The 13176-nt window shown below is 45.6% G+C and overlaps 1 protein-coding gene across 2 annotated transcripts; it reads left to right on the top strand.

Moving 5' to 3' along the window:
- Positions 1-1661: 1661 nt before the first annotated feature.
- Positions 1662-12960, top strand: ANKRD39 (ankyrin repeat domain 39). 2 transcript variants are annotated; one of them, XM_063311130.1, is made up of 5 exons: positions 1662-1700; positions 6034-6286; positions 7914-8017; positions 11213-11416; positions 12722-12960. In XM_063311130.1, the coding sequence occupies exons 2-5, from the start codon at positions 6184-6186 to the stop codon at positions 12869-12871; spliced, it is 561 nt and encodes a 186-aa protein (XP_063167200.1). In that variant the 5' UTR covers positions 1662-1700; positions 6034-6183; the 3' UTR covers positions 12872-12960. The 2 variants fall into 2 exon arrangements, with proteins under 2 accessions (XP_063167200.1, XP_063167199.1); XM_063311129.1 differs by lacking the exon at positions 1662-1700 and adding an exon at positions 1707-1959.
- The last annotated feature ends 216 nt before the right edge of the window (positions 12961-13176 follow it).

Genomic DNA, 13176 nt, shown 5'->3' with positions numbered 1-13176 from the left:
AGGGTGGAAAGAAGTTTCTGCAGGAAGGATCTCGGGCCAACAGATCCTGATGGTCCCGAGGGAAACGGCATTTCCGCAAAGGCAGGAAAATTCCCGTGAACGCCATCATTTCCCTCCAAGCTGAGCTGCCAATGTGCTAGTGCACCCTCTGCTCTCCCTTGTGGATGGCCGTCCGTGGCTGCTGGCCAAATACCCGCGCTGCTTTGCACGAGTGCCTGGTGCTTGCGGGGAGTGGGTTGCGGCTGAGGGCCAGGAGGAGAGCGTGCCAGGAGAGGAGCAGCAGACTTGCCCTCCCCCTGCATCCCTCCGAGCCAGAGCAGGATGAAGCCCAGGTGCCATGGCTGCTTGCCATTGCCCCACTGCCTCACCTGGAGAATGCCAAACACACACACACACACACACACCCTCCTTTGCTCACCACCGAGGCTGCTGTGCACGTCTGACCGCTGGATCACCCCTGCCACGAGATTTTCTGGCCTTGCTAGAAGCAGCTAAGGGTTGGTATCTGAGCAAGCAGCCAGCCACTGGCTGGAAGACATCCTACGCTTCCTGCACGAGTCAGGCCACTTTAATTAAAGTGGGAAGCTCTAAAATTATAGGTCTTCAGCTTGCCCACAGATGTCTGCTCCTTTGCGGTCAAGGGTGGGCCTTCTGTCAACAGAAAAGGCCACTCAGGAGCCACACGGCTCGGACAGTCATCGGCAGTAGAGTTTTGGTCCCTGCAAATGTGGATTTAACATTGCCACCCTCTGTTTGTGCTCTCGTGGCATTGGAGGGCTGGTTGGGTTCAATTCCAGGTTGAATCTCCTGCATTTCATGGTTGTATGGCTCCCCGGTCCACTCATGTCTCTCCCATCATCCCAGGCTCCCATCATCCCACCTCTCCCATCATCCCCAGCTGTGTGCTGGATGATAGGACAATCCTCCAGATGCTTGGAGAACGTCAATTTAAGGAGAGCTGTTAAAAGGAATCATTGAGCAAGGGGGCTGTCATTTTTAGGGACACATATAATACATTTGGGCAATAGATAACTTTGATTCCCCAGTGCTGTTGTGGGGAGGGGGTTATGGGGCTTGGGGAGCCAAGCAGAGGAGGTCATCAAACCTATTTTGCTTCGTAATGGGGTGCTCTTTTGAATGCTTAACATTGCACTGCTAAATTTCAGTGGAGCCAACTAAAGGAGTGGAATTAAAGGTTCATGAAACTAGTAGGGCTGAAATTGGGGGTTGGACTAGAAGACCGCCAAGGTCCCTTCCAACCTATGATTCTATGATATGATTCTATGAAATGTTACCCGAAAGTCTCAGATTGCTTATCCCAGCAGCACCCACAAGGGTTGATGGTGAAAAAATCATATTAAAAAAAATGTCTGGAATAACATACTATGAGAGACAGGGTCCCCAGCTTTATTTTCAATATGCTGGTTCCAATTACAAGGTTAATCTAGTCTGTGAATTAACCCATTTTCTGGAAGGAGGCAAGACACTGACTCACCATCGCCATAGCTATTGCCATCGCCATCATCACCATCCACCATTCCTGAGTTCTCGGCTCTCCCTAGTGGACATTTGACGCCACTGCGGGCGAGGCAACATTCGCTCTGCCCCCGGAGCTTTCTCATTGGTTGTCTGTTCCCGCCGCCTCGTCTTGGATTGGACGAAGCACATGTCTGTATCCGGCAGGAGGCAAGATGGCGGCTGTAAGACGGGTGTGGGAGATTGTTTTTCTGAGGGTCGCTCCGTTTTCACGTGTCTTTAGCTGAAGGAGGGGGGAGTGTTGTAGCCCCCCCTCCCAAGAGTGGAGATTAGGGGTAGAGCAGTAGGGGCTCAGAATCTTGAAAATTGGCTTGTGTTGTTGCTCCCATATTGTGGGACTGCGACCCCCATCCTCTCCAGCCAGCATGGACCAAGGAGACGAGTTGGAGCCCGACATGTCTGCAAAGCTCAGCATGGAGGAAGGTGGAAGGCAGAGCCTCTCGTGACTGAGCCTGGCTGTTGGTGATGCCATTTATTTTAATACGGAAATGACTTCACATTCCAGGATTTTTTTTTTAGGGTTTCCTTGTGGTCTCCCATCCAAGCTACAGACCAGTCTTGGCTCTGCGTGGCTTCTGAGCCAGCTAAGGATGCTCAAGGGCTGCTTGAGCTTAATCTGCTGCCCATTCTGCAGATGAAATTTGTATCGTGGGTGTAATACTTATATTACTTTAAAATATTATGGCTATAGTGTATTTATAGCAATCGCTGCCCCTCCTTCCCATCTCTCTCCCTCCAGAACTGTGAAAAAGGATTGCCCTACATTTTACTGGCTACTTTGGAGGTGTCTTCCCTCTCCTGAAAAATTTGGGTATCCCTCTCTATAGGCATTCAAAGGTTGTGGACACTTTGGAGTTTTTAACACAAGGTGGGGGGAAGAGAGTGTGGGATACATTACATACTTGTTAACTAGATGGAAGTTGAATTAAATTTAAATTAAAACCACCAATATAGAGTTTCTCCTCTCCCCACCTACTGCTTTCAACATGCTGCTAAAAAGTCAAGTGTGGTTCTTGTTCTGGAAGAAGTTCATACTTCTGGATGGGCTTCACAAAACTGATTAGACTCAGCTAAAATGGGATCCAGGTGGTTTCTGGGTCAGTGTGTTGTGGGAATCTAGTTGTTATATTAGTATGTGGCTACAGGTAGTCCTCGCTTAACAACCATTTGTTTTATGACAGTTCGGACTTACAGCAGTGCTGGAAAAAACTGACTTATGACTGGTCCTCATGCTTATGACTGTTGCAGCATCCCCACGGTCACATGATCACGATTTGGGTACATGGCATCTGGTCACATTTATGACGATTGCAGCATCCAGTGGTCATGTGATTACCATTTTTGACCTTCCTGGCCAGCTTCTGGCAAGCAAAATCAATGGGGAACTGTGTGACTTGCTTAATGACCACATGGTTCTCTTAATGCTCGTGGTGATTTGTTTAGCAACTGCTGAAAAAAAAGTTGTAAAGTTGGGTTGGATTCGCTTAATGACTGCTTTGCTTACCAACCAAAATTCAGGATAGCATGTTGTGTGAACATAGCAGTTGTGTTTAATGTGCTATGTGAACCTACCCATGGCTTAGTCTTTGCTTAGCTACACAAATGGCAGGTCTTTTTCCTGATTATCTGAGTGACTGTTTCCAAAAGGGGTGTTACTGGCTAATCCAGACGCCAAACTCAAAACTTGTACGCATTGCATTGTGGCTTGTTCATTTTTGACTAGAGGTGTTGCATAAATTTAGCCAAATATGGTTTGTAGACCATAGTTCTTTGGCCTTGTGTGACGTGTGAACTGTAATCTGTTTCATGAACCACCGTTCAGCAAATTATGGCTTTGTGACCCTGGTCAGAACCTGGATTTATAGACCTATTATTTGTTGTGGCTTGGTGCATTGTGCAAAATAAACGAGTATGGTTTGTAAACCATAGTTTAAGGCTTACACAGCCAATTGTAGTGCATTTAATAAATCATGTCATAACATGTAAGAATGCAGTTAGAGCTTGTCTCTCCCAGTTCCTTAAACCTAGGTTAACAATTATACAACTGCTGGATTCTTGTCTTGCTTAATGCAGTGCCCTGCATTCCTAGAGCAACTGAACCACAAATTCTTCTTAGTTACTGTATTTTATCCTGCCTTTTCTCTGAGAGCTCCAGAAGATCAGGATCATCCCTGATTTCAAAAGTGGGGGCTTAGAACTGGTAACTGGTCCAATTTTTATTTGTTCAACCTTTCTGACCGTTCAGCTTTTGCAGCCGTAAGAGCTATTAAAGCCAGGGCCTTGACAATACACACCTCTGTTGCCAGTGTTATGTCTTTGTGCTTTACTGCTTTGTCTAGATTTGTCGTTGTCTTTCTTCCAGGTAACAGGCATCTTTGTTTCATGGCTACATTATGTTGCCATAATTATGCTCATTACTTGGCACTGATTTACTCCACATCGGTTTATGTGTCTCTGATTTAAGCACCAAGCCACACTGGTATTTGTTGTAAAAAGCTGGAGTTGAACTTCACCTTGATTGCTCCGTGTTAAAAGTTTCTTTTTATGGTAGATGACTGCAGACTATAAAGTAGCAGATACTGTGGTGACTTTAATGGCTACTGCATTGAGATGCGTGTGGATGATGCACATTAAGGGTGTTAACTTTTAGGAGCCTTGGAAGGGTGCTAGTAATTCACATTTCCTACTTTAATAAGGTGTCCATTCCTAAAAGACAGAGCAGAGGAGCTATAATTAAATGGAGGCAGGGGGCCTGATATAAGTACGCCGATACGTAGCAAAATCAGTTCCTTTTCTCTCCTAAATAGCTGAAAATGTGCAGCAGACATGGTTTGGCAAAACAAATTTAGTCCATTCTCCGAAGTCTCAATAAGCTTTAAATTGGGGTGCCCAACGTAATTCTTGAGCATCTCATCAGTGACCCCAGTTTAAGCTTATTCTAAGGCTTTAACAATGGTGTTGTTATTTCTTCCTTGCAGAAGGCAAAAATCATGTTTCAGTGGGAAACTGCCAAATGTGGTTGGTTTGTGTGATTGAGTGGGATAGCAAGGAGCACCACACACACACACACACACACACGCAGAATTTGGAGGAACATGTTGTCCTCCCCTGGTTTTAGAGAAGGTTTAGAGAAGATGTGAGAGCCAGTTTGGTGTAGTGGTTAAGGGCAGGGTTTCTCAATCTTGGCAACTTTAAGATGTGTGGACTTCAACTCCCAGAATTCCCCAGCCAGCAAGGGGGACATTATCATCTTTGGTTCTGGATGGGGTTGCACTGCCCCAGACAGACCCGATGTGTAATCTGGGGGTCCTCCTGGACTCATGGCTCCTGCTCAAAGAGCAGGTGGCAGCCATGGCCAGGAGAGCCTTTGCGCAGCTACGTGCTGTGCACCAGTTACGCCCTTTCCTGGATCGGCAGGCCCTTCAAACAGTCACTCATACCCTTGTTATCTCTCATACAGACTATTGCAATGCGCTCTACATGGGGCTACCCTTGAAAAGTATCCAGAAGCTTCAGTTGGTTCAGAATGCAGCCACACGAGCTGTTTTTGGTGCCCCTAGAAGGGCACATGTAACACCGCTGCTGCGTGAGCTGCATTGGGTACCAGTTTGCTTCCAGGTCCAATTCAAGGTGTTGGTTATCACCTTTAAAGCCCTACATGGCATGGGGCCAGGTTACCTGGGGGACCGCCTCTTCCCCATTACATCAACCCGTCCCACCTGATCGTGCAGAGAGGGCATGCTGCAGACCCCGTCTCTAAGAAAAACTTCGTTTGGCGGGGTCCAGGAGGCGGGCCTTCTCTGCAGTAGCTCCTGCCCTGTGGAACATGCTGCCCCCAGAGGTGAGATTGGCCCCATCGCTCCTGGCCTTTCGGCGGAGTCTGAAGACCTGGTTCTGCCACCTTGCTTGGGGCAGAGAGGGGAATAGATCTACATGGGAATGGCTGCTACAGACCTCTCCTCCCATACTTGGACTGTTTTAGATTCTTTTGCCACTTGGACTTTTTAGTTTTTACTCTTATTTATATTATTTATTGCTGTAATTTTATATTGTATATTTTATTCATTGTTTTATTGTTGTTTTAATTGATTATTGTAAACCGCCCAGAGTCCCCCAATGGGAGGAGATGGGCGGGGGCAAATTGGATAAATTAAAACAAAAAATAAAACACTGGGTTAAGGCATCAGGCAAGAAGCCGGGAAACTGTGAGTTCTAGTTCCGCCTTAGGCACAAAGCCAGCTGGCTGACCTTGGGCCAGTCACTTTCTCTCAGCCCCAGGAAGCAGGCAATGGCAAACCACTTCTGAAAAACCTTGCCAAGAAGACTGCAGGGACTTGTCCAGGCAGTCTCTGAGAATCGGACACGATTGAACAGATTTTTTTAAAAAAAATTACAAGACGCAGCAGCTCCTAACAAGTTGGGCACTGTTATTGGTTGGCCATCACATGCTAAGAAATAATGCTTTTCTTGCATAATTATGGGTTTTTTCCCCCCCAGGCTGTAGCAAGTCCAAAACCTTTCTTCTGGAAACCACCATGCTTTTTCTAGACCATGTGCTAGAGAAGGGTTGATCCGTGCATCATAGCCACCTCTTCCCCTGAATAGAATTTCCAACTAAAGAATTTTCTGAGAGGACACACAGTGGCGATGACCTGGTCCCCGGGACACCACGAGGATGGGGCCTGTTCCTGCCACTCTGCGGCACCACAGGGTGTTCACCAGACTTTGGATGAGATGGATTTTGAGAGAGGTATGGAAACTCTGGGGAAAGATGCAGTTGTGAGCTTGCAGAGGCTCAAGTTAAGGACAGGATGAGACTCGCTTTAGCTACAAGGCTCCCTTCCCAGGGTCATGCTGCTGGAGAGGATAGCAGTCATGCAAGCTCATGGTTGTCATGATTCCTTGTGGCAGTGAGTTCTAAAGGTAGGGGTTTTTTTCCCCCAAAATACAACACACCAGACACTTGTCTTTTCAACACACTTTCTGTGGTATTTTCCAGGGTGCACGGGAAGCAAAGGTAGCTGTGGGTCTACAGGAAAAAAAAAACATTTAGCCCAGCCTTTCTCAACCTTTTGACCCTGGAGGAACCCTTGAGATATTTTCCAGGCCTCGGGGAACCCCTGCACATTCAGGCTCAAAGATAGGCCAGAAGTTACAAAATTATTATATTTGTTTCATGGGTGGGCTTGTAGATATGCATGAACAGTGTTCTTAAGCTAAAAATAAAGGATGAAACTTGCCTCTATAATGTGAAGTTGCCCAAATTTGAAATTTTTTTTATATAAATTGTGATCTCCCAGGGAACCCCTGGTGACCTCTTGCGGAACCGTAGGGTGCCACGGAACCCTGGTTGAGGAACCTTGATTTAGAGCATGGTTTCTAAAGTTTATACCAATAGATACTGCAAATCGGTTGGATAATGAAGAAATGGGAAGTAAAAAAATCGCAGATTTATCTATATTGTTTTTAGATACGTTTTTCTCTCCTTCTTTTTCCCTTCCCTTTTATTTTTAATATTTATACTGTAAACAATATGGTGGAGATTTTTGCTTCCAACTCTTCATGACTTCATGGACCAGCACATGCCAGAGCTTCCTGTCGGTCATCAACACCCCCAGCTCCCCCAGGGATGAGTCCGTCACCTCTACAATATCATCCATCCACCTTGCCCTTGGTCGGCCCCTCTTCCTTTTGCCCTCCACTCTCCCTAGCGTCAGCATCTTCTCCAGGGTGTCCTGTCTTCTCATTATGTGGCCAAAGTATTTCAGTTTTGCCTTTAATATCATTCCCTCAAGTGAGCCGTCTGGCTTTATTTCCTGGAGGATGGACTGGTTTGATCTTCTTGCAGTGGTGGAGATTTTACTAAGCTCAAAAATCATATTTCTTTTTCCCTTTTTAATATTATGAAAACAACTCAATGTACTTTGTGTGGCATTTTTTGTTAACGTTATATTGAGCATCAGTTGTTCAGTCATGGTAACTATCTGTCCATAGGCATTACGTTTTTTGAAAATATATCTGTTTCAAAAAAAAAAAAAAACAGAGTCCATTGCTGGACAGTATGCTTTTTTAGAGCCAGGCAGAATGCTGCAAAATAGTAAGGGGACTTTCCATTTATCCCAGACCATTCATCACCCTGGTTATTGAGCAGTATAAAGAGAGGAGAGGAAAACACTTGAAGTTGTAGAGTTTGGATTTAATCACAATCTGAAAAGGGGGTGGCTGAGAATTTGAAGAGTTGCAGTTCCAACATAGGCAGGGTTTCTGATTGATTGATTAAAGCCTGGAGCTAGTTTTAAGGTGTTATTTCCTACCCCGAGTCCTAACAAAAGAGTTTACCGAAACCTAAAATACTAAAAAAAAAAATGTTTGCATAGGGATCTGGAATGCTGCATTGAATGGAGACCTAGAGGGGGTCAAGAGACATGTCCTGAGCCATGGGAAGCCCAGTGAGCCAGACCCTTTTGGATACACAGCTTTGGTAAGTGCATTCAAAAGCAGGCAGATGGCTAAAACAAGACAATTAAGATCCCCCCACCTCCCAATAGAAGGTTTCAGGGTAAGGTAGCTCTTCTGTGGAATGTGGACTGCAAATGGGGTTGCTAATGTAGAGTCAGTTCAGAATAAGTTTTTAAGGGAAGTTCTGCTGCGCATTTAAGAATGGAAACAGGGTTGCCCTCAATCCTGGTCAGAGTTCACTGGAAATTGCCAATGTATTTCAAGAAACTTTATAGCCTCCCAGAGGACTGTTGAGTTAAATTGTGTAATTCACATTAGCATGAGGGAGCCCATTGGGAAAATATGCAGTCTCATCTTCTGCCACTGGAGAATCTGAAGCTTTGGGACAGCGAAAAGATCCATGATTGGTTCTTTTTGCAGGATGCAAGGCAAAAGGCTAATTCAGCATGTAAAGCTTTCCTTGTGGTATCCTTGTTGCAAGAAAGTTGGGGCCGTCTCACAATACTTATCTGAACTTCCTGGTGCCCCATTATGGAAGCATCAACTTCCACACGCTCAGCCTCCTTTGAGGGAAGGTTCTGTAAAACTCCAGTGAAAAAATACCTTTACTCTTGTGGTCGGGGACAAGCGGCATATATTAAAAACTATGTTCTGTATTGACCTATGGAACAATTAGAACAAAAATGCCAGGCCATAATATTGGCAGATTTGCAGCCTCTAAAGCAGAGAGTGTTAACCTTTTATTAGCAAACGCATTTCTTTATATTAGCATCAAGTGCTAACTTTATTGTCTGTTGAAATTAGAAAATAGATAATTTTACTAGATGCCAGGTAGTTTATAGCTCTAGGCTTAAACTTATTTCTTGTTTTAGAGGTGTAATTTTAAGCATTCTTAGAATGTTTTTAATGTTTGCATTACTTACTGTATTTTAAATTGTTTGTGTCTTAATGTGTTATGACCTGTGCTTACAACAATAAAAATTTCTTATTTACGAGGGGACAGCTAATTAGCTGTCGGGCTGATTTATTAGGTACAGAACTAATGATGTAGAAAAAGTACTTTACATGTTGTATGGAAATCTGAAAATGATTTAGCTCTTTAAAGCAGCTACAGCATCGTTTGGACTTGCATGGATGCATGGAAAAAGATGTGGCTGTTTTAATGGATAGGAGGGAGGTGTTCATATGATGCACGTCTTCCAAATGTTTCTAAAGCATTCTCAGCTCTACCCACCAGGAGCTTAACCTCACGTACAACGTTCTGATGCGTGTAGCAGTAACAGCCCCGTAAAACCAGTTGCATCATACCAGTACAGTGAAAGCAAGAGTGGAATATTCCTCTTAAAACAACACCACGAAAAGGTTAATGAAATATTCCAGCCTTTATTGGCTGTCCAAAGGATGATAAAGCAAAATCCAGAGGAAACTTCACAATCGGGGTGTTGCTGTTAGAAGGACACTGGGTTGCCCGGGCCCCAACTTACTTTATCTAAATGATGGGACAGAAGCCAAACTCCTTAAGAAAAGAAGCAAATGATAAACAGCTTTCTAGGAGAAAGGGTAGATCTTTTGGCCTCTTTTGTATCTCTTAGTCCTGAACTGTTTAGATTTTATGGAACCAGGATCTTGACTTGGAAACAAACTGGAAGTTAATGAAATTGATCCAAGGACAGTGAGGCCGATTGGTTGGTTGGTTGGTTGGTTGGTTGGTTGGTTGATTGATTGATTAGGTGCCATCAAGTTGGTGTTGACTCTTAGTGACTGCATAGATGGATTTTCTCCATGACGGTCTGTGCCTAACCTGGTCCTTCAGGTCTTCCAACAATGCACCCCTCACCGCTGTAACTGAGTCCCTCCACCTTGCTGCTGGTCGTCCTCTTCTCTTTCCTTCCACCTTTCCCAGGATTATGGACTTCTCTAGGAATTGTATGACTTGCCCAGATAGAAATGGATGGATGGATGGATTGTGTGCCGTGAAGTTGCTGGCAGATCTTAGCGACCTCATAGACAGGTTTTCTCCAGGAGGTTTTGTCCCCAACCTGGTCCTTCAGGTCTTCCAGTGATGCATCCATCACCATGGTAACTGAATCCCTCCATCTTGCTGCTGGTCATCCTCCTCTTCTTCCTTCCTTCCACCTTTCCCAGCACCGGAGCCTTCTCTAGAGGGATAGGTCTTCACGTAATGAGACAGACTTTTTTATAGTAGATTGTATTTGTTGTGTATGCTACTCTGGGCTGCAGTGAGAAGAAGGGTGATAAAATAACAACAACAATACTTGCTGTGTATTTTGTATTAGGTGTAGTTGTAGTTTGGGGGCAATTTTCAAAAGTAGAATATGTTACAGTAGTAATCAAAATGGGAGGTGATTGTGCTGTGTGATGACTAGTCCAGAACATCCAGACTGCTCACCTGGTCCTTTATAGGAAATGCTGCTACAGCCTGAACAAATGAGATTGCTAGATAGTTAGTCTTGTTTGCTGCTTTTCGTTCCTCCACGGGTCCCGTCAACAGTTCCAGCCTTCCGCATCCTTCTTGGCATTTGTTTTAATAGGGGGAAGAGAGAGACAAACAGACAGAAGACCCTGAAGTACCGTTTCTTATGGTCTCTTATGGAAAGGAAGATGGTTCCACACGCAGACGTCCTCCGTCAGTTCCAGTTACACTCGTCCCATTCGCTACCCCTTAGAAAGACAAGCTGCATGCAGGAATCAGTTGTCGTGTTTAAGGATGACTTGGGGGCATAACAACAGCTTTGCTGGAAAAATCTGCTGTCCAAAATCAGAGATCTTTTTGTGTGGATTTTTCTTCCTTGTCTCCGGTTTCTCAGACACTTTGCATCCCAGTGCAATCTGGATTTATCCTCGAGATCTAGGTTCCAGAGCTGAGTTAGTGTAAGGCACGGTCAGGTGAGTTAAAGCCCTGTTGGCTGCAGTCACACAACATGCTAAGCTTGATTTCTTTCAACCTGGGTGTCTTTGTTGGGGGATTCCTTGGTTGTGTGAACCCAGCCGATGTGATTAGTTTGTGGTTTACGACTCAGTGTTATTGTGTGACTCCAGAAAACAGGTTCACCCGGTAAATAAGGTTAGAGTTACCTAGGGCATATTGTATGGATTCCCATCTGCATGTTCTCTGCCCACCCAGATTGGAAGTCGAGGTGCCCCACAAGCCAGATGTGGTTCGTTTTTCAGAGAGCTCCCTTTTTTGTTTTTGCAGCACTATGCGAGTCGCAATGGGCATTATGACGTCTGCCGTTTCCTTCTGGGGAGTGGAGCTTCCTGCAATGCCTGCACCCACGGCGGGGCCACCCCCTTGCATCGAGCAGCTTACTGTGGTCACACAGCAATAGCCAAGCTACTGCTGGACCATGGAGCTGATCCAGCTGCCACAGATGACGATGGAAAGACCTGTCTGCACAAGGTGTGTGTGTGTGTGTGTGCAGAATAGCTCCAGCGACTTCCCTTTACTAGATAGATATCACAGGGTGCAGTGACACACCACTCCACATTTTTCTAAGGCAAAGAGACTTGGGTGCCCAGCCTGAAGCTTTAGCTGCAGAGGCTGTCTCCGAGACTGTGCTGTGCATGACTTGGATGAATCCAAGTTTACCCCAAGCATCTCCAGTAAATTCTCTGGAAGCCTCTTCCTGAAGACCATTTGCAGCAGCAACTGCCAACAATAAGCAGAAGCATGAGACTCCCTGGCGTTGATGCAGACCTCCTTTTGGAGCCCACCCAACTTTTGAGAAGCTTTTTAAGAAATGTTAAAAATTACACACAGAAAATTGCATGCTGGTCTACCTCAAAGCCGTGTCCTGCCATGATTTTTATTTCTAAGAATGCCTCTGGGGCCCACAAGAAACACGGTAGGTGGCTTCAGCTCACACCTACATTTGGAAAGTGCTCGACTGTCCCCAGGTTCTCAAAAAGTCAAAGGTAATCTCTGGAAAAGGGGTAGGAAGCCTAGGGAGGGGCTGGAAGAGGCAGTGGGGAGCATCCATACCAGTTGGCTTTCTGCTAAATGGGTGTTTTGTGACTGGCCATGGATAGGGTCACCTGCCCCCCGTAGCTGCCATTTAGCAAGAGTGCCCTCAGCAGGATTCCAAATGGCTCACTAGTGCAGTGTTGTTGAAAATGGCTCTCCCAGATTCTGTCTTAAGATTCAGAGTTGCGTAGCCTCTAGGAGTAGGTTTACAGCACTGTCTCAAAATTCCCAAATTGCCCTCTGGTGCAAAAATGGGGATCCCTGCAATAGAGTGTACTGGATGATCCAGTGATCTTGACTCAGTATACTAGATTGTCCTCTGCCCCAGTGGATGGGGAAGGCAGGAAGCTCGTGGTGGGCGTTCCACAAGATGAAAGTCCCAGACGCTGTTCCTGGCCTCCAGGCTTTGCTGGAAAAACCGGTCAAGGTTAACCATCTGGAGGTAGATTTACTAATAGTCTTGAGATGGGACAAGGCAGCTTCGTCTCTGAGCCTTGGGGAGTTGAGCTGGAGTCATATTTGAATCGGGTTGAGATAATGTGAACTAAGCTTTAGATCTGCATTCCCACTGCCCAGTGCTCAATGTATGGTTGAGTGTTGCTTGTAGAAATTAAGAGATTCTTCCCTTGCTTCCTTCCTCTTCCATCATCTCCCCCCTCCATTGCTCGGTTGGTCAAGGGGACCAGCCCTGGGATGGGTCTTCTGTTGCTCCACTGAGATGGTTTTTCTCCCTTCCTCCAGGCAGCAGAGAATGGGCACCAGGAAGTCTGCGAGATCCTCTTGGAGCACCACTCTCGGCTGAGGCATCTGCAGGACAACAACCAGAGACGCCCCAGTGACTTGGTTCCTGCCGAGAACGAAGGCTTGCGGAGGAAACTTTTGGATCTGTGATTTGTCCATTGACAACCTGGCTGTTCCCTGAGCTGAATGCCCATGTTCCGTCTTCTCTCCCGATATTACAAAGAAGCAAGTGAACTGAATTTGGTGTCCAACTTTATCTGTGTAGCGCAGTGTTTCTCGATTAGAAGTTCTTCAGGTGTGTGGGAACCACAGTATCCCAAATTCTCCAACCTTCTATGGTTAGGGAAGGTAGATGTAAGATGTAATTGGTTTGAAATTGGAGAGTGTTTCAGCCTGGCTTAACCTCAGGAGCCATAGAAAGCAAAACTGCTGGGAAGATTGTGGTGGGCTCTGAA

This window comes from Candoia aspera, chromosome 9 (assembly GCF_035149785.1).
Source record: "Candoia aspera isolate rCanAsp1 chromosome 9, rCanAsp1.hap2, whole genome shotgun sequence".
Lineage (NCBI taxonomy): Eukaryota > Metazoa > Chordata > Lepidosauria > Squamata > Boidae > Candoia > Candoia aspera.
This window is presented reverse-complemented; position numbering and strand designations above follow the sequence as displayed.